The following is a 26,470-nucleotide window of genomic DNA, read 5'->3' on the forward strand; positions in this document are numbered from 1 at the left end:
CCCCCTGATTGGCCCTGCTCTGTGATAGGGGGTGGTGCCGCACCTCCCCATTGACCCTGCCTTGAGTGTGACAGGGGGCCGTGACAGGCCCCTCAATCAGCCCTACCCTGATATATATATATGTAGGTATCGATACCCTCCCAATCCGCCCTGCTCTGTGCATGACAGGGGGCGGCACCCCAACTCCCCAATCGGCCCTGCTCTGAGCCTGACCAGGGCTGCACCTAGGGATTGGGCATGCCTTCTGCCACCCAGGAGCAGGCCTAAGCCAGCAGGTCGTTATCTCCTGAGGGGTCCCAGACTGCGAGAGGGCACAGGCTGGGCTGGGGGACCCCCCCCCCCAGTGCACAAATTTTTGTGCACCGGCCCTCTAGTATATATATATTTAAAGAAGAGCCTTAGACGGTTTTGCTGAGTGGTTAGTGTTGGCTGAGGACTGACAAGTCTCGGGTTCAAGTCTGGTTGAGGGCATGTACCTCTGTTTAGGCTTGATCCCCAACCACAGTCGGGGCATGTTTGGGAGGCAACCAGTCGATGTGTCTCTCTCACATCAATGTTTCTCTCTCTTCCACTCCCTTCCATTCTCTCTAAAAAAATCAATTGAAAAAAATATCCTCGGTGAGGATTAACAAACAAACAAAACACACAGAGTAATAAAATAACACAAAGTCCCTGTTATTTCCTTTTCCCACCAAAACAGACAAAATCTTTATAAAAACCTAAAAACCTAGAATCATATTCTGTAGGAGTTTTGGGGCCTGCATTTTTACTGTACTTTGACAGAGAAAAGGGAGGAAGACTTAGATGGTTAGCACATAGTTCCTCAATAAATTTGTTTAGTAAATAAATCAATAATGTATAACTGACTCCAGCATAGAGTTTCTAGCATATAGTAATAAAGAAAACCAAACAAATGTGAGGATATATACAGCTAAACAAGGAACAAAGATATGAATGCTGATGAACATAAAGTACAGAGGTAAAGGAAAATAAATCAGGTTAATAGTGAATAACGCTCTACAAAAAAAAACAAGTGAAAAAGCAGATTGTGCACTAAGATTTTAAAGAAAGTTAAACTGGGTTGAATCAAGCTCACCTCTGAAAGTTCTACTAGTGATTGATGAGACAGAGAAGCCTCCATGCCTCGGGCTGAAAGTTTCTCCTACGGTTACAAAAAAGGGGGTTCAGTTAAGAAAATTATTTTCAAAGTGATCATCAGTAAATGTTTTCAACATATACTAAGTGTACCGGTTAATGCAGATTTTTTTCAATAGATGGAGTTACACATTTGTTGATATATATGCGATTTGATATGTATGCTATTTTGTTGTATTGACAACAAGCTTCAAAACTTCATATGTCAAATTTTCTAAAGGTGTTAACATCATAGATATTTTTACACTTAAAAATGTCAAATTTTGTGCCAAAAAAAGAGCATTTGCAGGAAGTTTTAATTCATTACTTTATTTTGAAGAAAAGTGCTGCTGAATACTTCGGGAAGCTTGCTCCATCTCAAGATACTTGTGATTGCTGGGTTTAAATGCTTTAAAAGTGATGATTTCGATGTGAAATACAAAGAACGTCCAGGTCAACCGAAAAAATTTGAAGACCAACAATTACAAGCATGATTGGATGAAGATGCGTGTCAAACTCATAAACAACTTGCAGAAAGATTAAACATTGCTCAGCAAACAATTCCCGATCATTTACAAGCAATGGCAAAGATTTTAAAGGAAGGAAAATTGGTGCCACATCAACTGAATGAAAGACAAATGAAAAACCAAAAAGTCATCAGTAAAATGTTGCTTCAGCAGCACGAAAGAAACTCTTTTTTGCATCGAATTGTGACTGGGGATGAAAAGTGGATTTATTTTGAGAATCCAAACTGCACAAAATCATGGATTGATCCAGGTCAACCATCAACATCGACTGCAAGGCCAAATCGCTTTGGAAAGAAGACAATGCTCTGCGTTGTGGTCTATTATGAGCTTCTAAAACCAGGTGAAACCATTAATACTGATCGATACTGACAACAAATAATCAATTTGAACCACCCTTTGATCGTGAAATGACCAGAATGGGCCAGAAAACATGGCAAAGTAATTTTGCTTCATGATGACACACCATCACACACTTCAAAATCAGTTAAAGACACGTTAAAAGATCTTGCCTGGGAAGTATTAACCCACCCGCTATATTCACCAGACCTTGCTCCTTCAGATTACCACTTGTTCCGATCAATGGCACAAGTACTTTCTGAGCAGCACTTCAAAACATACGAAGAAGTGGAAAATTGGGTCTCTGAATGGTTTGCCTCAAAACAAGAAAAGTTCTATTGGGACGGTATCCACAAATTACCTGAAAGATGGGGGAAATGTGTAGCTAGCAAAAGACATTACTTTGAATAAAGCACTTTTGATGTTTCTCTTGAAATTATCGTGTTTTCTTTGATTACACAATCCGAATTATTAACTGATACACCTAGTAATCCAGTAAAGATAAGCTACAAATCACAGATGAAACATGCGTCTAAACACTTTTTTGTTGCATGTCAATCTTTCCAGAGCCACAGATTTGTGATAGGATGGGCACAGTGCTTCTTAAGATTCTGAGTCGGGGCCTGGCTGCCTGTAAGGGATTCTGGATCTACTGCTAAGCAGCTATGAAACCTTGGGCAGTTACCAGTCTTCTCTGTAGTCCCCTTGTCTGTAAAAAAGGATTGGTAATACTGCCTCGTTGTGAAATGAAGGTCAAAAAGAGACCTAACATTATTCAGTCCTTCATACATACCTCTAAAGCTCTGATTCCAAATCTGGATTCTTCTGACTTTGCTTTTAGGAAGTCCATGTTCTGAAGGCGACTGTTAACTTTGGCCCTTTCCGTAGACAGCTGCAACTCTGCCTTCTTGAGATCGCTTTAAAAAGTAAAATTGAAACATTTTTCTCTCCTCAGTGAAATTATTATTAAAAAGAAAAGCTCAATTACTTTTTGGATTCAACTCTGAATTAGACAATAGATAACATAGTTGATGAATTTTCTACCATAAAATTTATATCCCAGACTAATTAACAGGCATTCTTTTAGGTCATCCTTCCCTCCATGTTGTTATCTGGGGTTTTTCTCAAGAAACATGAAATAATTTTAAGGTTAATTTATGCCAATTATTCTTAAAGTAAATCTGCTGCTTAAAAAAGTGACTAAAAATGCCATAAAGCTGCCCAGATGGCGTGGCTCAGTGGTTGAGCATTGACCTATGAACCAGGATTCACGGTTCGATTCCCGGGTTCAGGACTCGTTGCCTGGGTTGTGGGCTTGATCCCCAGTGGGGATCAATGATCAATGATTCTCTCTCATCATTGATGTTTCTATCTCTCTCTCCCTCTCTTTTCCTCTCTGAAATCAATACAAATATATTAAAAAAAATACTCTAAAAAAAATACTCTAAAGCCAATTTGAATTAGGCCTCTCTCCTGCATGTGACATAACACAGTGCCTTGCATATACACAGTCAATATTTATTGAATAAATTTACACACTGACACACTGCCAAATTATGTATGCATATACATATTTCTGATCCATAGCATCTAATCTCTGGGACAACAGGGACCTAAAAAAAGACCCAGAGCATCAAGAGAGATAGTAGAGCACTAGCGTAAAAAAAAAAAAAAAAGAGCAACAAATTATAATGCACTTTAAGTTGCCTTGTAAAGAAAATTCACATACATTTAAAAAATGAACAAACCCAGGTTATTTGTAAAAAGAAGGAAAAATTACATTAAGTAAAAGGTGAAAGTCTATACCCAACCTCCATTCAAGTCATTTTCTACTTTAAAAAACATTTTATGGACCCCATTTCTTAAAAACTAAATATGATAAAGTCCTATTATTGCCTTTTAATAAAAATTGTCACCATTTCTAATTCAGTTACTTACTCTCGTAGACATTTTTCTAATACTAAACTTGCAGTTAATTTTTTTTCAAGTTTTGCCAATTCAAGCTTGAGTTCTTCATTTTTGGATTTGGCACGAAAAAGATCAGAGGTCAAATCATTCACTGCAGAGAGAAAACTAAAAAAAAAAAAAAAAAAAGAATCTGGTCACATAAATGGACATCAAGGACAATAATTGCAATTATTCCTCATTTCTAACACTGATTTGCTCTCTATGTAGATTCTTCCATAACCATGCTGTTTCATAACTCTATGGATTTTGTACCTGCTGTTCTCATTGCCTGCAAAGTCCTTCTTCACCTGGCAAATTTCCTTGTCTTTCAAAACGCAAATAAGATGGACTCCCATCCTGGAATTCACCACCCTTTTCTCTGTGCCCAAGCTACAGCTTGCACACTCTTGTTATGTTACAGCTGTCACACTCTGTGTTATACTTTTACATGCGCCTCCCTTATTTGACCATGACTGCAATTACTATCTTATTCATCGCTGCTTCTCCAGTGCTATGTATATGGCATATAACCAGTATTTAGTGTCTGCTAAACTGACTTAAGTCTAGATGTCTGCTGCCATACAATATACATGTTTTTATTCCTGAAACACTACTCTTGAGCATATATATAAATTCCAAGCCCTTACATTGACAATGAAGAAGAATAGCTGCATAGTTCTCTGTAAGTTATAGTTGTCATCCTAGCTAAGATATGGCCACCAGTGATATTCATATAGACTTTGGAGTCAGACAGGGTTTGAACCTCAACTCTGCCATTTACTAGCTCAGAGATGTTCTTTAACGCCCCTCCTGAACTTCAGTTTCCTCTTAGGGTTAATGGAAGAATAATGTCATTATACAGGTGAAATGCCTGTAACAAAGAATAAAGGTCCTTAAACTACTCTACCCCGTAGGGTAGGAACATAACCAAAATTCAGTATGCTGAACCAGATGATGTAGCCTACGACTTTTCTCATTGTATACTTACAGGGAATAAAGTAAGCGATACCCAATACCTTTCCAAATATACATGAGAATCAAACTTCAAAAACCTGATCCTGGAAGGAGAAAACACTAAAATTTAACCAATACCAAGTTTACCTGAAGTAATCATACATTCTCACTAACAAAGATAGAGTTCATTAAATTCAGTGTTTTGGCACTTATTGTCCATTTCCCACACAGAATTACACTGAGAAACAGTCTTTTAGGTCAAGACCTTATAACATATATGATTACAGAAATGAAAACTATCATAACAATTACCTGGTTACTGAGGTATCCTTTATTTCAAGGGCCACTGCACTGTCAACCAAAGCATTCAGATACCTAGAACCAGTGCTGGAGAGATTGGCAGGGGAAAAATTCACACTCTCCATGAGAAGGTCTTGAAGATGCTTGGCTGAAAAGATAAAATAATTCTATGATGATTAAGATGTTTGTTTTGTTTCATTTTAAATTTTTAACAGTTTAACTGAATCTTTCACATATCATACAATTCACCCACCTAAAGTATACGTACCTGTAATTCAATGGCTTTTAGTATATTAAGAGTGGCATACCCATCAATACAATCAATTTCAGAACATTTTCATCACCCCAAAAAGAAACCCCACTTCTTAGTAATCATTTTCCAATTCCCAACCCATGAAGCTCTAGCAACCACTAATATCATTTTGTCTCTACTCATTTGTCTATTATGAACATTTCATGTATATGGTATATCAGCCCTGGCCAGTGTGGAGCATCCTCCCATACACTGAAGTCTTGGGTTTAATTCCTGGTCAGGGCACATGGCCAGGTTGTGGGTTCCATGGGTTCCATTCCCAGTCAAGGTATGTATGGGAGACGACCAATCGATGTTTCTCTCTTACATAGATGTTTCTTTCTCTCTCCCTCTCCCTTCCTCTCTAAAAACAAACAAAAAAACCCTAAAAACTTTTCTACACTAAATTACTCTTGTACACTTTGGTATTAAAGGGTGCCCCAAAATTCACGCAAGAAGTAATTTTGATAGAAAACACAGGTTTATAATTAAAAATTGTAAATTTTTATTGATTCATAAAGTATACAGTATAGGGTTATGTATGGAATAGCATATCGGGTAAATGACCTCCACGGCTTTGCTGGCACATACGCACTCTTGATCACGGTGCGGAATTGATGTCCCTGGACTCTCAGCAACACTCACGAACTGCTTCAATGTTTTGTGTTGAATGACTTGTTGAAGGACGGCCTGAGTGTTTAAGATCACTAATTGATCCAGTCTCCCTAAATTTTTTAATTAATCTCTTCACAGTTGATGAAGTTAAATCACTATTCCAACCATATTTTGCACGAAAATTGCGAACTGTAGCTGCCAAACCTTCATTATTTTTAAAATATTGCTCAACAATGAAAACGTGTTGTTCTTTCGTGTAGTGCTCCATTTTTAATAACCCTGAACTGTCAGGTGTGACGATATCTTTTTTTTCCGTTGGCAACACTTTACGGCACAAATGGCGTAAAATTCAAATCTTGCGTGAATTTTGGGACACCCTTTATAAAATTTGGTTACTTCTGGTTAGCTCATTCAAAAACTCTGCAATTAATCTCACCTTCTGATTCATATTCACTTGCTTTCTGCTTCAAGTCCTCTATTACCAGGTGGCCATCCCTGTCCCGGACCCTGTTGCGTTCTGAAAGGTGATGTAAAATCTCTGTGGTCCGGGCATTGACCTCATATTGTGGAATAGGATGATCTCCAAATATCTTTTTCAACCACGCAGCAACCTAATCATGAAAAGGAAGACAAATACTTTAAGTCTTGTTTGTAATGGCACAAAGCAAGTATTACAAATAAGCGATCAGAAGCCAACAAAGTGCTTTCTATGAATACTCTGAAGTCCTGCTTACTTCACATCCTAACTTGTCTTTAAGAAGATACATACCAGATGTCAGGAAATAAGTGAGGAATCACAAGGAACAAAATTACCAGAAAACAATCCATTCTTTCTCAAAGGAACAAAAGCGGCATATAGGCTAATAATTGGCATCACTCAAATAATTTAAAAGACCAATATGCATGTGCTAACTAAAGCATTCGTATCCATGCGAACTCTGAAAAAAAGAGTTGTCCACAATACACAAGCCCCACAGAGGCTCGTAGGGCTGGGATGTGGGACACGGAGGCAGGTCAGGAGTGTGTAAGGACAAAAAAAGACCTTTCCTTTTCTTTGCAATGGACTTCCACGATTTATGAGAAGTACCTGGTGATTAAACCCCAAGATTGTTGGCTCCTCTGATTCAAACAGCTCCTGGGTTCAAACTATGGGACAAGATAAGCTACTCTCAAGGCTACATTCTTGCATCCCCCTTCAGAAATCGAAATCCCATTTTGCCCCAGCTGGTTTGGTTCAGTGGATAGAGCGTAGGCCTGTGGACTGAAGGGACACGGGTTCGATTCCAGTCGGGGGCACATGCCCGGGTTGCAGGCTCGATCCCCAGTGGGGGGCGTGCAGAAGGCAGCCTATCAACGATTCTCTCTCATCATTGATGTTTCTATCTCTCTCCCTCTCCCTTACTTTCTACAATCAATAAAAATATATTAAAAAGAAAAGAAGAAGTCCTACTTCAGACTGCTGGGAGGGATTTTGTACCCGGGGGCTCCTCAACTCCGTTTCACGCCCAAGACTAAACAGGGGAGGGAAGGGAAAGGCCCTTTCTAGGGCGGCCCAAGTAGAAAGGGGAATCAAAGAGCATGAAGGCGGGACTGAAGATGGGCCCCCGGACTAGGTAAGTGAACCTGGCAGGAGATCCGCCCGGCGGGCGGGTGTGTCAAAGACTCCGCTTCTAGGACGCAGCAAAGGCCCGCTCCCGCCCCATCACCTGCGCCTCTTTCTCCTCCGGCGCTTCCATAACGGCAGCTCCCGCCACTTCTGGAGCAGATCCTCGGGGGAGAATTGCCGGGCTCGCTCTGAAGGCCCCGCCCACACGCCGTGGGTCCGGCCCCTTAGGGCCCGGGACTTCTGGGAGTTGTAGTTTTCACCAGGACTCCAGGCTGCCGCCTGGCTCCAGCACTGCAAGCCTCTCCCTGCTGGCCACCTCGCCTCGCCCTCCGCCCTCCATGGTATAATCTACAGGACGAGAATAGAATCGCATAGAGCCACGCTGTGTTTTCTTACATTTTGACTACTAACTTGAATTGCTTGTCTTAAAAAAAATATCTGAAACTTGTTTTTTGGATAGCGGATGTTTGTGGGCACTAGCTTAAACTTTTCATTTTACCCCGGCATTATAAACTACAGCAACCTTGGTTTTACCCGTTAATCTCCACTACCAAAGAGCTAAACGTGCTGGAGACTTTTAAAATAAATAGCTGACATTCCTGGCCGGTGTGGCTCAGTTGTTTGGAGCGTCCTTCCTTACACCGGAAGGTGGCAGGTTCCATTCGGGTCAGGGCATATACCAGTTCCCGGGCCGGTGGGGCACATACGAAAGGCAGCCAATCGATGTTTCTCTCCCCCCACCCTCTATAAAAATCAATGAAAACATGTCCCTGGGTAAGGATTAAAAAATAAATAAGATAAAAATAAAATTGTTGACAGCATTCAACTGCTAGCGCTGCCACTCTTCCATGTCAAGTTCTCTCCTCCCTCCGTGATTGTGGTTAACACTGTGAGTGATTCTTGATACCGCTACTGCAATGTATACTTTCCTATGTGATTTCTTATTTTTGTTCATTGTTACAGGAATCCTGTAAATTAGACACACGTTATTTTACATATTTCCACATTAAAACCACACGCACAAGTTTAGTATGTGGCCCCTCTGTCGTCCACAGGGTGCTTGTCAAAATTCAGAGCCCAACATGTTTGACACAGAGGGTCTGGAGTGGGGCCCCTTGATCTGAGAATCACCTCTTTCTGCAGAAAACGGTTTCGTAGCGACAGCCTCAGACCTGACACCTCCAACCGCCTCACGGTCAGCCTGCCCGCCGCGCCCTCGGACGGGGTGTCAGCACCACCTGTTTCCGGAATCTGGCCAGGGAACCGCTTCACCACTGGTTCCGCTACCCACGTGGTCGCCCCGGGCAGTCACAAGGTCAACTGGAAAGACCACAGTAAATGTGTCAGCAATGCCCGCGCGGACGCTGGCAAAGGTCTAATCATTCCTTTTGAAATTTACATCCAAAAATAATACCTAAAAAAAAACAAGTAACCACCCCCACGTCGCCAAAGGCCGATTTGCATCCGGAAGGTGAAAGCGAGGGGCGGTACTTCCGGGTCAGGTGGGCTGGCTGCCTTGACCTTCCTCGCCGCTCAGCCATTTTGTCCCAGTCAGTCCGAGGCTGCGGCTGCAGAACAACTTCGAGGAGCTGCAAAGATGCTGTCCGTGCGCGTCGCCGCGGCCGTAGCCCGCGCCCTCCCTCGGCGGGCCGGGCTGGTGAGCGCAGGGCACCGGCGGGAGGAGGTGGCCCGTGCGGGCAGCAGCGGGTGATGGTGGGGCGCTGGCTCGGGAGCTCTCTCTGCAAGGAGGGTGAGGGGCTGTGGCAGGCGCCGCCATCTTGCACTGCTGGCTGCTCCGGCCGGGCAGGAGGGGCCGCCGGAAAGGCCCTTGTGTTCGCCATCCGTGCGAGATGGTGCAGAGTGGTGCAGGGGGCACAGTGACCTTGATGCCGTCCAGGGATGGGGCCTCAGGAGGATTCCCTTCGGTTGAGAGCGGCTCGCGAGGGGCCTTGGGTGAAGGTCAGGGCCTGGGCGCTCGCTGTCGGAAGCCCGGGCCGAAACGGGGTGGCCGGGCCCCGCCGATTCCCCGGGACTCCCTCGCTGAAGGTCAGAGCGAGCGGCGAACCCCGGCCGGTGAAGGTCAGCGGGCCCCGGCATTTCACTCTGCCCGGAGGTCAGTTCAGAGGAGAGCAGCCCATGAAGGGCGTTTCCTGAATGCTTGGGTGGGCGGCCTCAGTGCTGAACCCCGAAAGGATCGCAAAGACCCGGCACAGGTGCGGGTGTGCGTTTCCTGCGGCCGGTACCGCGACCATGGCAGGCCAGCCGCTGCGGCACGGTCCCGTCTAGCAGGAGAGCGTGCGTGGCGGCACTTTGACAGGTTTTAAGCTTCCGTCCGTGAGGAATTGTTGGACAGTGATGGGGACTCGAGGGAAATAGAGCAGAGGTTGGGAAATGCCTGTGAAGCTCAATGCCCTTCATTACTTCTCCCTCTCTCTCTCTCTCTCGCAATTAAGAATTACTTAAATTCTGTGTTAGCGCTTTTACATTTACTTACTTTTTCCATCTTAAAGGTAGTCTCAATTTGAAGGGTGAAATAGACATACTGCCCTAACCCAACCGCTGGCAGCATAGTTTCTAATCACATTTCAACATTGACAGTTGTTTTGTTTTCTTGATTAAAAACAAATATTTTTTTTTTCAATTTCATAGAGGAAGGGGGAGAGAGATAGAAACATCAGTGATGAGAGAGAAGCATTGATCGGCTGCCTCCTGCACGCCCACGCTGGGAACCAAGCCCACAACCCGGGCATGTGCCCTGACCGGGAATCCAACTGTGACCTCCTGGTTCTTAGGTGGATGCACAACCACTAACCCACGCTGGCTGGGCTCTTGATTGTTTTTGTTTTGTTTTTTAATATAAATATCTCTAAAGTCAAAATAATAGTGCCTGATACCTTTAAAGGGAAAAATACTTTGTTAACTGTTACTATACTTCCAGGAACTGCAAATAGGTTTTTACATATCAAAAAAGTGTTTCTTCATCTGTTTAAAGTCTTCCAATTTTAAGCAAAATATTGTGAGTATAATTAATATCTTAACAGATAACTTGATCAAACTAAGCTTGCATTCAAGCTAGCCAGTTTTATAAAGGCCTTTTTAAAAATCAGATTTAAAAAATACATTTTTGCCCTAGGTCTCCAAAAATGCTTTGGGATCATCCTTCATTGCTACAAGGAATCTCCATGCCTCTAACACCCAGCTTCAGAAGATTGGTGAGTCATTATTTCTAAATCTACACCACACTTACTACCTTCTCATTAAACGAGAGATAAGTTACATAGTTGTTGCAGGCTTTTTCCCCCTATTTTGTTAATTTTTTCTCTCAATTTTAGTTACTGCGGAACTCCAGATTTTTTTCTTTTTCTAAATATATTTTTATTGATTTCAGCGAGGAAGGGAGAGAAAGAGAGAAACATTAATGATGAGAGATAATCATTTATCGGCTGCCTCCTGCACACCCCCTACCGGGGATTGAGCTGAAACCTGTGCATGTGCCTTGACATGGATGGATTGAACTGTGACCTCCTGGTTCATAGGTCGCCACTGAGCCACACCTGCCTGGCAGAACCTCAGATTCTTAACCCACAATGTGCCATTTAGTCCTATGTTGGTAGGTTTGCTTGTTCTAGTGAAATGAAGTACAGTTTTATATATTTCTCTTTTGATGTTAGTACAGCTTCTTTGTTCTGATAATGTCCCGTTGGGTGGAAACAGAATGTGCACATGTCAGGTGGTGGACACACTTTCTGATCTATAAAAGATTTTTTTTTCCTCTCCTGAAAAAATTTACAAAAAGTAGGCAGTTTTTAACCTCTATGTTTTTCAAAGGCATTAGGTGCTATCTATGAATTTGCCCTTGCAAGTTTATTTTAAGGATATTTTAATTTTATTAGTTTTTTATCTGTCTTGTGAAATTTTCTCTGAATCACTTGGGTTCTTTTTCATAGATCTCATGCTTTTTTGAATTAGAACTACATTTATTGCTTTTTGGAGTATAATTTGATCATTGTGATCACAAATTATATTATTCATGTTGTTATGCAAATAGGTTTTGAAAAGAAACTGGGGCCAGATTATTATTTGTAATGGCATTGCTCTCAATAGGCACTGCCGAGATGTCCTCTATTCTTGAAGAGCGAATTCTTGGAGCTGATACCTCTGTTGACCTTGAAGAGACTGGGCGTGTCTTAAGTATTGGTGATGGTATTGCCCGAGTACACGGGCTGAGGAATGTTCAAGCAGAAGAAATGGTAGAGTTTTCTTCAGGCTTAAAGGTAAATTATAAAATAGTATTTTGCTGTTTAGGGTTGTTGTCTTCATTTAGTTATTCATTTAGTAAATCAGATTATGTCAGTTTTTTTTTGTTTTGTTTTTTATTTTAAATCTCAATCTGCCTCAGGGTTTTTGTGGTCAGTGTCATAGATTGTGAAAATATATTTAAGGGTTTTCACTCTAGAAACTTATTTACACGTAAGTCATAGCCATTAGCTCCTAAGTACATAGTTTTAGTAAATCTTCACCCAAATTCTAAGAAGTTCAAGTCTGTTCTTTGTAGCTGTGAAGATCATCTTGTATAAAAGCATTTGATAACTTTAATTAAACTCGTTTAATTAAATTAATAAAATTAATAAATTCATTTCTGGTGGAAAGTTCAAAGTCACTGACTTTGTATTTCTAGTAAGAATAGATCTCTTGGTGAGAGGCGAGTTGCTCGTGTCGCTATCACAAGTTCTCTGATGATGTAAGCCCACTTTTTTCTACTAGGTTGAGCCTAGTTGGCCAGTGGGGTGAGAATTAAAAGTTGTAGGAGTCATAGTTCTCTGAGGAAAGCAGAGCCTGATGTCTAGATGGACCAGGGGCAGTAGTACACAAATAGGGGAAAGGATCGTCTTGGTCCTCTTGCTAGTATGGAAAAAGAGCCACTTAATGTACAAGGCAAATTGTAGGGCCAAAAGTTTTATCAGTGTCTAAAAAGTTAACCTCTTATTTTTAGTGTGTGTGTCTTATATGTCTTTGAAGCTTAGGCTGAAATTAATGAGCTCTCAAGTCTCCTTTTAGCTTTTAAGAGTCTTAGCCCATACTGTCCAATAGAACTTTCTGTAATGTCAGAAATATTCTATGTCTGTGCTATTTATATGGTAACTAGTGTATGTATGAGACCATTGAGCATGTAAAAGGTAGCTGGTGTGACGTAAGGGACCACATTTATAAATTTGACTGAGTTTAAATTTAAGAAGCCACATGTGGTTAGTGACCTATATTGAAATCAGATTTAGACTAAAGATTCAGTACCTCCAATAATATTCTACGATATTCCTCTGTATTCTAGGCTCAACCTAGTACAAAGAAGTGGACGTATATCATCAGAGAGCTTATGATAGCTACACCAGATCTTACATCACTGACCAGACTGAGTTCCTGGAATAGCCTTTTTGATTTGATTTAGGGGCTATAAAATCTTAACATTTTGAAATGTTTGTAATGACAGATGACCCAGTACTATTATGAAGATTCGATCTTGATTGGGTAGCTTTTAATTTCACTTTCCATTAACCAGACAAGTAGAGGTTCATTAGATAGTTAAACTGTTTATGGAGCTTCTTATATATCAAAAGATGTAAATCAACTATGTCTTAAAATTTCAAATTGCCCTTGATCACTATTTCATATTGATCACCCAGCTCAAAAGCTATGGTCAAAGGAAATGCAGTGGAAAAATTTACCATGTTCAGTTTCTTTCCTTCCATGTGCTCTTTGAGGATGTGATAAGAAGCAAGTCCTTTTTTTAAAATTTTATCTATTGATTTTTAGAGAAACATTAATTTGTTGTTCCACTTATTTATGCATTCATTGGTGGACTCGTGTATATGCCCTGTCCAGGGCTCAAACCTGCAACCTTGGCATATTGGGATGAGGCTCTAACCAACTGAGCTATCTGGCCAAGGCGCTATTTTAAAAGTCTTAACCAAAGAGATTGTTTATTAGAAAAATATTTAGGAGTAAACCAGATCTAAAGAACAATACTGCCTTTTTTTCTCTGTAGCTTCATATCATGTAGTGTTGGTATGTGGGGAGAAGAGCCACTTGGGGTTCATTGGTGTTCACTTGTCTTTTATGTAGGGTATGTCTCTGAACTTGGAACCTGACAATGTGGGTGTTGTCGTGTTTGGAAATGATAAACTAATTAAGGAAGGAGATATTGTGAAGCGAACAGGAGCCATTGTGGATGTTCCTGTTGGCGAGGAGCTGTTGGGTCGTGTAGTAGATGCCCTTGGTAATGCCATTGATGGGAAGGTAGGTTTATCATTCATTAGATGTAGTTCCTTTTTGGTGTGGTTGTAGTTTCTAACAAATATCAAGACTGATTGTTCTGGGGTTCCTTTTTATCAACAGGGTCCAATTGGTTCCAAGACCCGTAGGCGAGTTGGCCTGAAAGCCCCTGGGATCATTCCTCGAATCTCTGTGCGGGAACCAATGCAGACTGGCATTAAGGCTGTGGATAGCTTGGTGCCCATTGGTCGTGGTCAGCGTGAGCTGATTATTGGTGACCGACAGACTGGGTAAAGACTCAGTAGCTTGTTAAAAGTTCTAACTAAAATTGGCTCTATGAAAAGATTATAGTGTTGGAATGGTAAATGCTTTGGATATAACGGGGAGAATAAAATTTGATGTGTGGGTTAGTTGTAGTAGTGAAATTTTAATTGGGGAATTCTTTGAAACATTTAGTTAAGATTTATGTTTACTTTCGCTTTTTAAAGCAAAACATCAATTGCTATTGACACAATCATTAACCAGAAACGTTTCAATGAGGGAACTGATGAAAAGAAGAAGCTATACTGTATCTATGTTGCTATTGGTCAGAAGAGATCCACTGTTGCCCAGTTGGTGAAGAGACTTACAGATGCAGGTATTAAAGAACTTTAGTCCCATTGCTGTTACCTGGGAGCCCTATAGCTGCCAATCTTAGGATAACGTCTACTTAATGAAGGCTGATTTTAATTACTCTCTAATGAACTCTATACTGATATAGTCAATACATAAAAGAAAAATAAATGTAAAAATTTAGCATAAAACTAAGTTTTAAGGTTTTATCATTTTCTTTAAAGTAGAAGCTGTTTGACTCAGATTAATCTTAGTAGTAAATCACTTAGTAAAGCATTTAGATAATTTTTATTACAGTAGCCTCTACTTTAGAAATCACAATATTAATAACCTTGTAAAACAAATCTGTTTTTCTCAGATGCCATGAAGTACACCATTGTGGTTTCAGCTACCGCTTCTGATGCTGCCCCACTTCAGTACCTGGCTCCTTATTCTGGCTGTTCTATGGGAGAATATTTCAGGGATAATGGCAAACATGCTTTGATCATCTATGATGACTTATCCAAACAGGTCAAAATAAATGTATTTTTAGACTCTGTTTGTATGTTTGCACTATTTGACCAAATGTAACTTCTGTCTAATAGGTGGATTTCCTAACCCTTTTCTGTACTATAGGCTGTTGCTTATCGTCAGATGTCTTTGCTGCTGCGCCGACCCCCTGGTCGTGAGGCCTATCCTGGTGATGTGTTCTACCTACACTCCCGTCTGCTAGAGAGAGCAGCCAAAATGAACGATTCTTTTGGTGGTGGCTCCTTGACTGCTCTGCCAGTCATAGAAACACAAGCTGGTGATGTGTCTGCTTACATTCCAACGAATGTCATTTCCATCACTGACGGACAGGTATTATTCTTATGCTTAATATAAATGTAAAAGCTTAGGGTGATTCCAATGTACTGGTTGAAAATAGTAGTTCTGAACTGATTTTACTTTTTTATTATGGAAAATTTCAAATGTATGCAAAAGTAAAGAGGATAGTATAGCAAAACCCCATATATCAATTTATAGTATGGAGTACTTCTTGCTTCATTTATACCCCTGCTATCCTTCCCCCTGCATAATTTTGAGCAAATCCCAGAAATCATTTCACTTCACCTGCATATCTATAATAATAAAAGCATAATGTGCTAATTAGACTGGACAGCCGAATGACCTTCCGGATGTCCTTCCTGACGAAGCCGCAGCGGTGGGGGCGAGCAGTTAGGGGCGATCAGGCAGGCAGGCAGAGTGGTTAGGGGCGATCAGACAGGTAGGCAGGTGAGTGGTTAGGAGCCAGAGGTCCCGGATTGCGAGAGGCTACAGGCCAGGCTGAGGGTTGTCCTCTTGCCTGCCGCCCCCCCCCCCCCCCCCCCCCCCAGATGTCGTGCACTGGGCTTCTAGTATTTTAATAAAACGTTAACCTTTTTTTTTTTTTCATGTTATTCACATCTCCCAATCTCAGCAGTGAAATATGTAGGTTGATTTGGGTTGTGAAAGATTTGAGGAGCTATTTACCATAAGATACCATTTAGTATTTTCTTCCTCAGTGTTTTTGGGCTTCAGTTTTTCAGCACAGTGTCTTAATTTTGAAATGCTGATTTCTAAGTTTGCTAGCATGTGCATTGTCCTTACATTGTAGATCTTCTTGGAAACAGAATTGTTCTACAAAGGTATTCGCCCTGCCATCAACGTTGGTTTGTCTGTGTCCCGTGTTGGATCTGCTGCCCAAACCAGGGCCATGAAGCAGGTAATTTGAATCACTTTTGGGGAGAGGTATCATTAGGTTAAAACCGAAGTGTATTTGTATAGTGCTCTGTGTCATTGAGTGAAGGATTTTTGTATAGTATGAGTTAACCAATTCTGTATTTCAGGTGGCAGGTACCATGAAGCTGGAATTGGCCCAGTATCGTGAGGTTGCTGCTTTTGCTCAGTTCGGTTCTGATCTTGATGCTGCCACTCAGCAACTCTTGAGTCGTGGTGTACGTCTGACTGAATTGCTGAAGCAAGGACAGTATTGTGAGTTCTCTTTATTTGGTCAAGTTCCTACTATGTGGGAATATGACATAGCTTCCTACAAGCTGTAATACATGCTGTTATCTCATCAGCGGTACTGCCTTTTGAATGCAGTTGATGCCTTGTTTATTTAATCAAAGTATAGACAGTCTTTATCATTTAAATGTAAATGCTACAGACTTAATAACCAGCAAAACTTACTATGTTTAGTACTTTTTGGAGAATTAAGACTTACTAGATGCTCCTCACGCCCCACTATATGAGTGTAGAATTTGTCCTATTTAAAAGCATGTTATTCACTTATCTTGTTAGAAAAATTCAGCAAATTATTTATAACCAAAATAATTTAAATGCTGCCAGATGATAAACAGTGTTTGTGGAGAATGCCCTAATATTATACTTTAGGACTTGCAAATATAAGAAAATCACTGTTTCCTGGGGAGGAGGTGGGGTGGAGTTTCTCACTGCGAACGTGAGAATAAGTGATATGAAGAAACTTGTTAATGGAGGGAAAAGTAAGTTTCTCTGACTTTGGTAACATGGTATTTATTTGAACAACTCACTGGCATCCTTTTGTTTCTCTTCAGCTCCCATGGCTATTGAAGAGCAAGTGGCTGTTATTTATGCCGGTGTAAGAGGGTATCTTGATAAACTGGAGCCCAGCAAGATCACAAAGTTTGAGAGTGCTTTCTTGTCTCATGTTATCAGCCAACACCAAGCCCTGTTGGGCAGTATCAGGTATGAACACAATTGCATGAAGTCTTGCTAAATTTCTTTTGTATTTTGTAGTTAGCCTAGTCATTGAATTTTTGTCCAGGTCAGAACTAATGATCTCCTTTTATTTCCAAACAGGACTGACGGAAAGATCTCAGAACAGTCAGATGCAAAGCTGAAAGAAATTGTAACAAACTTCTTGGCTGGATTTGAAGCTTAAACTCCTATGGATTCACATCAAATACCAGTTTGGTTTCGTCATTGTTTCTTCTAGTAATCAGTTCCATTTGTAAAAGGTTTACTCTCATGCTCCAGATGTACAGAATCACCTTAAAAATAAAGGTTCCATATTGCTTGGTGGTTTTCTGTAGTTTGAATGGTTCCTTTAAAAGAACTGAGATTGCTTTGAGGAATTGGTAAGCATTGCTTCGTTGCTTATTTTATTTGACTGTTATCAATCTAAGTAGGCTTAAATAATTCACAGCTAAGTTCTTTGCAGATTCTAGAGTGCTTTATATTTGGTTAAACAGAAATTCATTGACTTGGCAAATTGAATAACAGCTTTCTCCTGCCCCCTGGTGTTTTCGGACCACAGCCTCTGCTTGACCAGGCTCTGGTCCCAGGGTCTCATCTGGCTTTAGCTAGCTGGTCAGAACCCCTGCCAGGTTTACACCTCTTTCCTGGATGGGGGAGGGATCAGACAATGGGAAATGAAATAAAACATCTTGTTATTGAGGATCAGAGAGAGTTCATTGAATTCTCTGGCTGGCTCCATCATTGTCTCATCAATGAATACATGAGAAAGATCTCTCTTGAGGTGCTTTGAAATCTTGGGGAGGCAAAATATCCAAGAGGAACAGAAATTAGAGAACATAAGGATATATCATGTTATTAAGGGCTAGTTTGTGATAAAGTTGACAAGTTCTAGAAGTTCAAGAAGTGGGAAGACACCGAGGGCTGGAGAAGGGAGTGGTGATGAGCAGGAGGAAGCATGACCCATAGTCTGCAAAGCATGAGCTAAGATGGGGTGGCAGCACAGAAGAGCCTGACTGGCATGGGATGGGGAAGCTGGGGAATGAGATGGGAAAGGTCAGGATAGGGATGGACTTGAGAGGATCAGCAACGTAGATACATGTAACTGACTTTCTGCTTTTCTTCCCTTCAAGTTCTGCACCTGTAATTTAAAATTGCAGCCTTTAATGTGATGGCTTCTCTGGGCATGTTCAGATTCGTTTCAGATTCATTGAACACTAATTGAGCAGCTACTCTCCACTTCTGGCTGTGTGGGAGGGAGGGGCCAGGCTGCAGTGTCTGCCTTGGACTGGGTGTCATGCTGCCTCTGCCTCCAGCCAGCAGTGTGATCCCAGGCGGGCCACCCCACCTTGCTGATCGTCCATGTCCCCATCTGCTCAGGGGCTGGTAATCCTGACGCCCCACGGTCATGAGGATTCAGTGAGGTCACTTGTGAAACTCCTAGCAATGTGCACTGCACACAGTAGGTATTCAGGAACGCTACCTGCACCTTGTTCTCAGAAGAGGATCACCACAGGGTAGTGCCGTCTTCCAGCTTGCAATAGTCGGCAATCATGGACTTTCTTTAGTTCTAAAAGCTGAGTGGGGGTTGTACCTTTCCCCTAGCCAGGCCACGGGCCTGACCCAAAATATCAGGGTCTGCTTTCAGCTGAAGATCTCTAGCCCAGTGTGGTAACAAGGGTCCTCAGGCTGACCAGAGGCTTGGATATTCATCCCCGTGCCTTAGACTCATTTAAAAAAAGAGAATTGGCTCTGGCTGGTTTGGCTCAGTGGATAGAGTGTCAGCCTGGGGACTGACCGGTCCCGGGTTTGATTCTGGTCAAGGGCACATGCCTGGGTTGCGGGCTCGGTGCAGCCGATCAATGATTATCATTGATGTTTCTCTTTCTCTCCCCGTTCCTCTATAAAATCAATAAAAATATATTTAAAAAAATAAAGAGAATTGGACTAATTTTTGCCTGGTAAGTATGGATGCTCAGAATGTGGGGGAAGGACGGAAAGTGCCATAGCCTAACCCTAACCATAAACAACACTAACCTAACCCTAACCAGGCAGAGGCTTTTAGGACTAAATTCGTTTTCTGTTTTTAAATCGTCACTGGAGGCTTGCAACCAGGGCAGCAATTGGCAGCAGCAGTTCCTCCCAGATAAACCCCCTGAACCTGTCCACAAGGCCCCCTTTCCTTTGACTTAGTGAGCCAAAGCAGCCAGCCTAGGCTCATGTCTCCACTTAGTTCCTTCCACGGCCAAATAATTTAAAAAAGATACATCAATATATTGAGGCAATTCTTTTTAAAAATTTTTATTGATTTCAGAGAAGGGAGAAAGAAACCTGTGATGAGAATCATTGATTGGTCGCTTCCTGCAGGCCCCACACGGGATCGAACCCACAACCTGGGCATGTGCCCCAACCTGGAAATAAACCGTGATCCCCTGGTTCATAGGTTGATGCTCAACCACTGAGCCATGCCAGCCGGGCGAGGCAATTCTTAATGGATGGACATTTCGTTGCTTTAAATCTTTGCTAGAATAACCATGCTACTATGAATAACTAACTGCATACATATTTCACTTTGCACATGAATATATTTGGAGGGCAAATCTTCAACATGGAAATGTTGGGTCAAAAGATAGGTGCATCTAACATTTGGATGACATGGGCAAATTTCTCTTTACAAAGATAATCAATTTTACATGCAAGAGTGTGTTTTGGCCAGCACTGTGTGGTATCAAACTGTTTGTTAGAAAAGATTTACTTAAGGAATTTAGACAATACTTAGGAAACATTAAGTTAAAAAAGCAAGACTCCAAATTTTATGTACAGTAAGAGCTTAACTATGCAAATATCTGTTATTGGAAGAGATTACCGTATTTTTTTGTGTATAAGACTTTTTTTCTAAAATCGTTAGACTGAAATTGAGGGAGCCTTGCGGGTGCTTAGCTGCCCATACCTTGTCAAACAGGCTTCCTTCCAATCACGAGCCTTATTGTTACTGACATGCGGTGATGCCCTAATTGGAGGTGGAGGTGGAGAGTGCACAGATGCAACAGGGACCTCTGCATTCTGAGCCCATAAATACCGGTAAGCGATTGTCTTTCAGCTATGCAAAAGAGCATGGAAATAGAGCTGCCGAGAGATAATTTGGACCTCTTCCCAATGAGTGTATGATCAGACAGTGGAGAAAACAAGAACAACTTAAGATGCCAAAAAAGAAGAAGGCCTTAAGAGGAAAACCAGCAAAATGTTTAAAATATTGATTTCTTAATTTTGGGTTGGAAAAGTGAGGGGTGTCTTATACACGAAAAAAAAGTTGCCAAAATAACGGTTATCTTAAATATGTTGACTATTAAATTTCATGATTTCATAATTGCTGTAGTAGTGTTATTTAACTTTGTTAGTAAAATGTCCCAAATTTGTCATAGACCCTTGTATATAGTACACATTTTACTTGTCTTTTCAATCAATACCTGTCCAGGTGATGAGCATAATAAACGTTTGAGGAATGCAGCTTCGACAAACATTTGCAATTTGCAATATTGCCACCAGGTGGTGGAAGAGCCTTAGAAGTCAGGGATCTTTGAAGCCTGCGTGAGCTTCAAAAATCAAGCACAATGTACCATAAAAAATCGTAAGACTTAACACTTAAAGAAAAATTAGACGTTAAGTTAGACAATGAAATTGTTTCCTAAATATTTGTTCTAAATCTTCAAGACTTTCAGGAAAAGCCAGACCGGCGTGACTCAGTGGTTGAGCATGGATCTATGAACCAAGCAGGTCAGGGTTCTAATCCCAGTTAGGGTACATGCCAGGGTTGTAGGCTCCATCCTGTGTGGGGACGGTGCAGGAGGCAGCTGATCAAAACTTGGTCCTGTTTTTGGCCCTTCAACTTCTTTCATCTTCCCAGTGTGCACTATTTCTTACCCCTCCTGCTAAGGTTTAGCCCAGTGATGGCGAACCTATGACATGCGAACTCATTTTTTTGGTTGATTTTTCTTTGTTAAATGGCATTTAAATATATAAAATAAATATCAAAAATATAAACCTTTGTTTTACTATGGTTGCAACTATCAAAAAATTTCTATATGTGACATGGCACCAGAGTTAAGTTAGGGTTTTTCAAAATGCTGACACGCCGAGCTCAAAAGGTTCGCCATCACTGGTTTAGCCTGTTTTCCTGGTGCCCCCCCCACCGCCGTCCTTCCCCTAAGGCAGTGGTTCTCAACCTTCCTAATGCCCCGACCCTTTGATACAGTTCCTCATGTTGTGGTGACCCCCAATTTCATTGTTACAAATTGAACATAATTAAAGCATAGTGATGAATCACAAAAACAATATGTAATTATATATGTGTTTTCTGATGGTCTTAGGTGACCCCTGTGAAAGGGTCATTTGATCCCCAAAGGGGTCGCGACCCACAGGTTGAGAACCGATGCCCTAAGGCCTCTGCTGCCTCCTGATGGTGCTGCCCGGCTTCCTTTCCTTCTAGCCCAGTGGTTCTCAACCTTGGCTGCACATTAGAATCACCTGGGAATCTTTTTAAAATCCTGATTTCTGGGCCCTCATCCTCCGGAAATTCTGATTCTTTGTTATGGGGTGGGGCCACAACATTAGTAACAAAGAAACAGAATTTCCAGAGGATGAGGCCCAGAAATCAGGATTTCAAAAAGATTCCCAGGCGATTCTAATGTGCAGCCAAGGTTGAGAACCACTGTTCTAGCCTAACTGCTTTCCAAAGAGATGAAGGACCAGATGAACAGGTGCATGCCCTTGAAGTCACCCAGGGCTGGAGGCCTTCCTTCTGGCTCAGGGCATAGAGTGCCATATTACCACAAAGCAGGGATGGGTCCGACTTGCCCTGGGACTATGCTTTTATGGGGGTGTATGTTCTGTTATGAGAGTGGAGGAAGAGGAGGGAAGCTCTGGGCTCCTACTGCTGGGGTGGGATTGGTGGAGAGGGTCTCGGGTCTTGAGAATGGGAAAGGGTCCGGGAGGAGCTGAGCTCCTGTGCGCCCTGTAAAGACCCCGCTAAGGGACCTAGAGTCAGGGGGGAGGAAAGTATCCGTGACCTCTCCACGACTTTTAGACTAAAACGTGCCCCGGGGGCTGGGTGATTTGCACGGGGCACCTGGGGTCCAGAACACAACTCGCTGAAGCGTCTACACCTCACGAGACCGCGTGGCCAGTGTGGCCCCGCTGACACCCCATCCACGCGGCCACCCTCTGATCGGCGGGGACTCCCCTACCACCTCGCGCCTGGGTTCTCTGCAAGGAATTCGGTCGAGGGAGGAAGGGACTTGTGGGCAGGAACAGAGCCGAATTCGGGCGGGCAGGCCACCGGACCAGCTCCTTCCAATCGCCGGAGGCTTCCTGGAGGAGGAGGCAGTTAGGTGTCGCTCACCGATTGTGGCCTGACGCCGCCGGTCCGTCTGGGTCCGGGCTTCGGGTCCCGCGTGGCGGGGGGCGGGGCCTCGGTACGGGGCGTGGTCAGGCGGGGGCGGGCCTTCAGGCCGGCGGTGCGTGTCCAGAGTTGGGCTGCGGACCGCGGCCGCGAATGTCAGGCCTCTCCGAGCGCCGTCGCCGCTCCGCTCTGCTCCCCTCCGCACCCGCCGCAGCGCCGGCCATGACGGGCTCACTGTTCAAGGGGAACTTCTGGGTAAGTCCCGGGGGGCGCCCCAGCCCCGCACCACCCCGCGACCCTGCACGGCGCCGCGCCGGGGGCGCCGAGGGGCCGGTCTGCTGCTCAGAGGCAGAACCGGAGCGGACGCCAAGCCCAGCGCGCGCACGCCAGTCCCCGAGTCCGGTCCCGGGGCCCCCAGCAGCGCGTACTCCCACGGACGGGTGCAGCGCGAGCCCCGTAGAGTTGGGACACCCACCCCCTCATCTTGCAGATGAGGAAACCGAGACCCAAAGGGAGGCCCAACTCGTCGGGGAGAGACACACCGATGGCCCCGGGGGCTGCGCCGTGAGCGGACTGGGGGGAACCTGGGGTCGGGGAGCTGGGGTGAGCTTCGCCGGCTGGCAGCGGCACCCCCCGGGGTGGTCTTTTCAGGTCCTTGGAAACACACAGCCTGTAGGAGCCGCATTAGCTCTCATTCCCCTGCGGACCCGAGAGGGTTCTCTTGCAGAAGCTTTGTGCCCTCAGGCAGCCCGTTCCCTGAGCCCCCTCCCCGGCCTTGGCCCCAGCCCAGAGCGAGGCCGAGGCGTGTGAGACCCTGCGAGCTGGTGGGGGCATCCAAGCCCTGTAGGACCAGCCCAAGCAGGAGGCGACAGGTCTGCCTGCCCCCCACCCTCTGTCCACTCTTCTCCTTCCCCAGGGGCCCCTAAGGGTGTGATCCCTGCACCGAGAGGAACTGCCCTCATCCCGTGAAGGCAGGAGCAGGAAGCCTGCACATCTCGAAGTTGACCTATTGCTGCCAAGTTGCTCCAACTCCTTACTCGGGACCCTGCTTGCCCTCCATTTAGCCTCACAGCTCCCTGTCCCCCATCGAGGGCTGCTGGGTGGAGAAACCTGGCTCTGTGGCCTCAGGGACAGTATACCCTGCCTTCTGAAGTCCCCTTTCCTGGGGTTTTGAGGTTCCCTTGGGATACTGCCCACCTGTGAGCTTCACAGGGAGGGTGAATGACCTCACAGCAGGCGCTGGGAGGAGTCCTGGGAATTTTTTAGGTACAACACAGATAGGACTTTTGGGTCCACGACAGGCGTTGTGGGAAAAAAGCAGGTCAGAGAGACCTGCCTCCCTCTCTCACCCAGTTTTCAGATCTTCACCCAGATGTTACCTCTTCAGGAAAGCCTTTCTTGATTGTACCCAATAAGCTCTGTCACCTGCTCCCCTGGCACACATTTTGGTCCTTCTTGGCATTTGTTAGTTGATAGTTTTGAATTTGGGGGCCTACAAACACGTGAACACCTTGTGGATAGGTGCTGTGCTGGCTTTCAGTGCCCCTGCCCCTTACATGGGCTGACCTACAAAGGGTGCTCCCCAAATAGTTGCTGAGTGAGTAAGGTGGGTCTGTAAGGCGGACAGGGCATGATGGGGTAAGAGCTGCAGCCTCTGTCCTCAGAGCCCTCCCAGGCCACAGTGAAGCAGCCGCCCAGCTGTTCCAGATGCAGACTGGCAGGAGTGGTTAGGGGAGGGGACAGAAATGAGGTCTGGGTTAGGACTTAGAGGTTAGGTGATGGTCTAGGGGAGAAACATTTCTGGGCTTATCCTGTCAGAAGGTATCTGAGATCCTAAGAGATAGTTTGCCAAGTTTATCTTCCATCTCTAATTTCCTATGACACTTTATATAAAAGGATAAAAACAGTAATAGCTATTATTACTGTGCACAGAGTCTGTGGAGAGCCCGTTCTAAATGCTTCATACACACTACTCATTTGAGCCTCACAAATACCTTGTGGTGGTAGCTTACTTACCATCCCGTTTTACACAAGAGCAAACTGAGTGGCAGAGAAATTAACCAACTTCTCAAGGTCCTGTTAAATAGTGGAGCAGGACTGCATGGACCAATGACGCTCAGCACGCGTGTCTGTCCCAGCATAGCTGTCTGCTTGTCTGTCTTCCATGGCAGTGCCAGAGGAAGTTGGTGGGTTACCATTGGACCTTCATATGAATATATCTTTCTCCTCCAGCTCTAATCTTGAGCTCCGGGGGTGTCACATCAGCTGGGTCCCCAGCACCTGCCGTAGTGCCTTGCATTGGATGCTCAGGAGTCAGGCAGATGGGACAGTCAGCCAGGACTTGGGAAGAGAGGGGCAGAAGGGAAACTACTGGGGACCTCAGGGGCTGCCTAGGAGGCTTTCACACTCTGGGGGGGGGTGGTTAGGGAGGCAAGGCGGCTGAGAGAATTGAGTGGCTGGCAATAGCTTTCTCGAGAGGGTTGTGATTGGATAAGGTAGGAAGCTTTGGAAACGTAAGTGGGGATCAGCTGACTGAATTTATTTCATATTTGTGAAATGCGTTCTCTGTATAAGGGAGTCTAATGGAGGAGGCATTGGCAGGGTAAGACCAACACCTTGGTTAGAAGGTAGACTTCTCATGAGGAATCGAGGTTTTGTCCTTGAGTGCCTGGCCTCAAGAGTGGAGGAGCAAGGGGCAGGGTGTAGGGGGAGTCCAGCAGGGGCCACGGAAGCTGGGCCATGGCTAGAAGGGGTCTGTTCCAGGGTGGAGTCCATAGTAAGGGGTAAGGAAGGAGACAGGTGGGATGAGCCACAGCAGGTAGAAGAGGTCAGAGCCACAGGACGAGGCCACCAGTTGAAGGTGAGCAGTAGGGAGGAGGAAAGGAGTCCGGCAGATGGGACAGCCAGCCAGGACTTGGGAAGAGAGGGGCAGAAGGAGAACTACTGGGGACCTCAGGGGCTGCCTATGAGGCTTTCACACTCCTGGGGGGTAAGGGGGGGATGGCGGTTGAGAGAACTGAGTGGCTGGCAAAAACTCGTGTACGGTGAACTGGAGAATGAGGTGCGGACCCCAGAAATAAGGAAGTTAGAAGGAGGAACTGGTTTGTGGAGAGAGGAGGAGGAGGTGGCAGAAGTGATACCAGCAATATCTAACCACAGGAGTAGTACTGGTGAGGACCTAGGCCGGCAGCATCCTGAAGCCCGCACTCCCCAGCCCTCAGCCCCCAGCACTGAGCCAGGATGTGGGGAGGTCTTGGAGGAGTGATCTGGGAAGGGGACAGGTTGCCAGGTGGCAGCGTTTGGAAGTATTTCAGTGTTTAAACAACCAGGATGGTCAGCATTCTGGGTTTGAGGGGTTGGTAGAGATGGATAGCCCTAGCCCCTTGGAAAGGGTGTCCAGGCGAGAGAGTGCATGGAATTGCGTGAAGTACAGAAGTGTCATCAGTTGCCAGCAGAATCTCTGAGGTGGACTGGCCGGGTTCGAATCCCGGGTCTGCCCTTTGCTACCTGGGCACCTCAGGCAGTTCCTTCAACCCCACCCCACCCCACCAAGCCTCAGTTTTCCTGTGTATAAAAATGGGGATAGCCCTAGCCGGTTTGGCTCAGTGGATAGAGCGACGGCCTGCTGACCGAAGGGTACTGGGTTCGATTCCAGTCAAGGGCACGTACCTCGGTTGCAGGCTCCTCCCTGGTCCTGCCCTGGTTGGGATCATGCAGGAGGCAACCAATTGATGTGTTTCTCT

General features: G+C 44.3%; 3 protein-coding genes across 5 annotated transcripts in view; 2 read left to right on the plus strand and 1 right to left on the minus strand.

Annotated features, from left to right (window-relative positions):
- HAUS1 (HAUS augmin like complex subunit 1) overlaps positions 1–9,062 on the minus strand; it is a 12,888-nt gene extending 3,826 nt beyond the window's left edge. Inside the window, exons 1-7 of the mRNA XM_006085139.3 lie at positions 8,843–9,062; positions 7,812–8,059; positions 6,542–6,716; positions 5,211–5,346; positions 3,936–4,070; positions 2,791–2,914; positions 1,097–1,162 (exon numbers count right to left, since the gene is read on the minus strand). Of these exons, the coding sequence (XP_006085201.1) occupies positions 1,097–1,162; positions 2,791–2,914; positions 3,936–4,070; positions 5,211–5,346; positions 6,542–6,716; positions 7,812–7,841 (666 nt within the window). The 5' untranslated portion in view covers positions 7,842–8,059; positions 8,843–9,062. The remainder of the gene's footprint in view (positions 1–1,096; positions 1,163–2,790; positions 2,915–3,935; positions 4,071–5,210; positions 5,347–6,541; positions 6,717–7,811; positions 8,060–8,842) is intronic.
- Positions 9,063–9,197: 135 nt separating this feature from the next.
- ATP5F1A (ATP synthase F1 subunit alpha) lies at positions 9,198–17,659 on the plus strand. 3 transcript variants are annotated; one of them, XM_006085137.2, is made up of 12 exons: positions 9,198–9,368; positions 10,845–10,923; positions 11,816–11,985; positions 13,832–14,005; positions 14,105–14,271; positions 14,470–14,618; positions 14,952–15,103; positions 15,209–15,433; positions 16,209–16,316; positions 16,441–16,585; positions 17,170–17,320; positions 17,435–17,659. In XM_006085137.2, the coding sequence occupies exons 1-12, from the start codon at positions 9,309–9,311 to the stop codon at positions 17,514–17,516; spliced, it is 1,662 nt and encodes a 553-aa protein (XP_006085199.1). In that variant the 5' UTR covers positions 9,198–9,308; the 3' UTR covers positions 17,517–17,659. The 3 variants fall into 3 exon arrangements, with proteins under 3 accessions (XP_006085199.1, XP_023606634.1, XP_023606635.1); XM_023750866.1 differs by lacking the exon at positions 16,209–16,316 and having other exon boundaries at positions 9,219–9,368; XM_023750867.1 differs by lacking the exons at positions 9,198–9,368; positions 10,845–10,923 and adding an exon at positions 11,182–11,321.
- Positions 17,660–22,848: 5,189 nt separating this feature from the next.
- PSTPIP2 (proline-serine-threonine phosphatase interacting protein 2) overlaps positions 22,849–26,470 on the plus strand; it is a 64,358-nt gene continuing 60,736 nt past the window's right edge. Inside the window, exon 1 of the mRNA XM_006085140.3 lies at positions 22,849–22,982. Coding sequence (XP_006085202.1) covers positions 22,881–22,982 — 102 coding nt within the window. The 5' untranslated portion in view covers positions 22,849–22,880. The remainder of the gene's footprint in view (positions 22,983–26,470) is intronic.

The sequence above is a fragment of the Myotis lucifugus genome, unplaced genomic scaffold (assembly GCF_000147115.1).
Source record: "Myotis lucifugus unplaced genomic scaffold, Myoluc2.0 scaffold_16, whole genome shotgun sequence".
Taxonomy (NCBI): Eukaryota; Metazoa; Chordata; class Mammalia; order Chiroptera; family Vespertilionidae; genus Myotis; species Myotis lucifugus.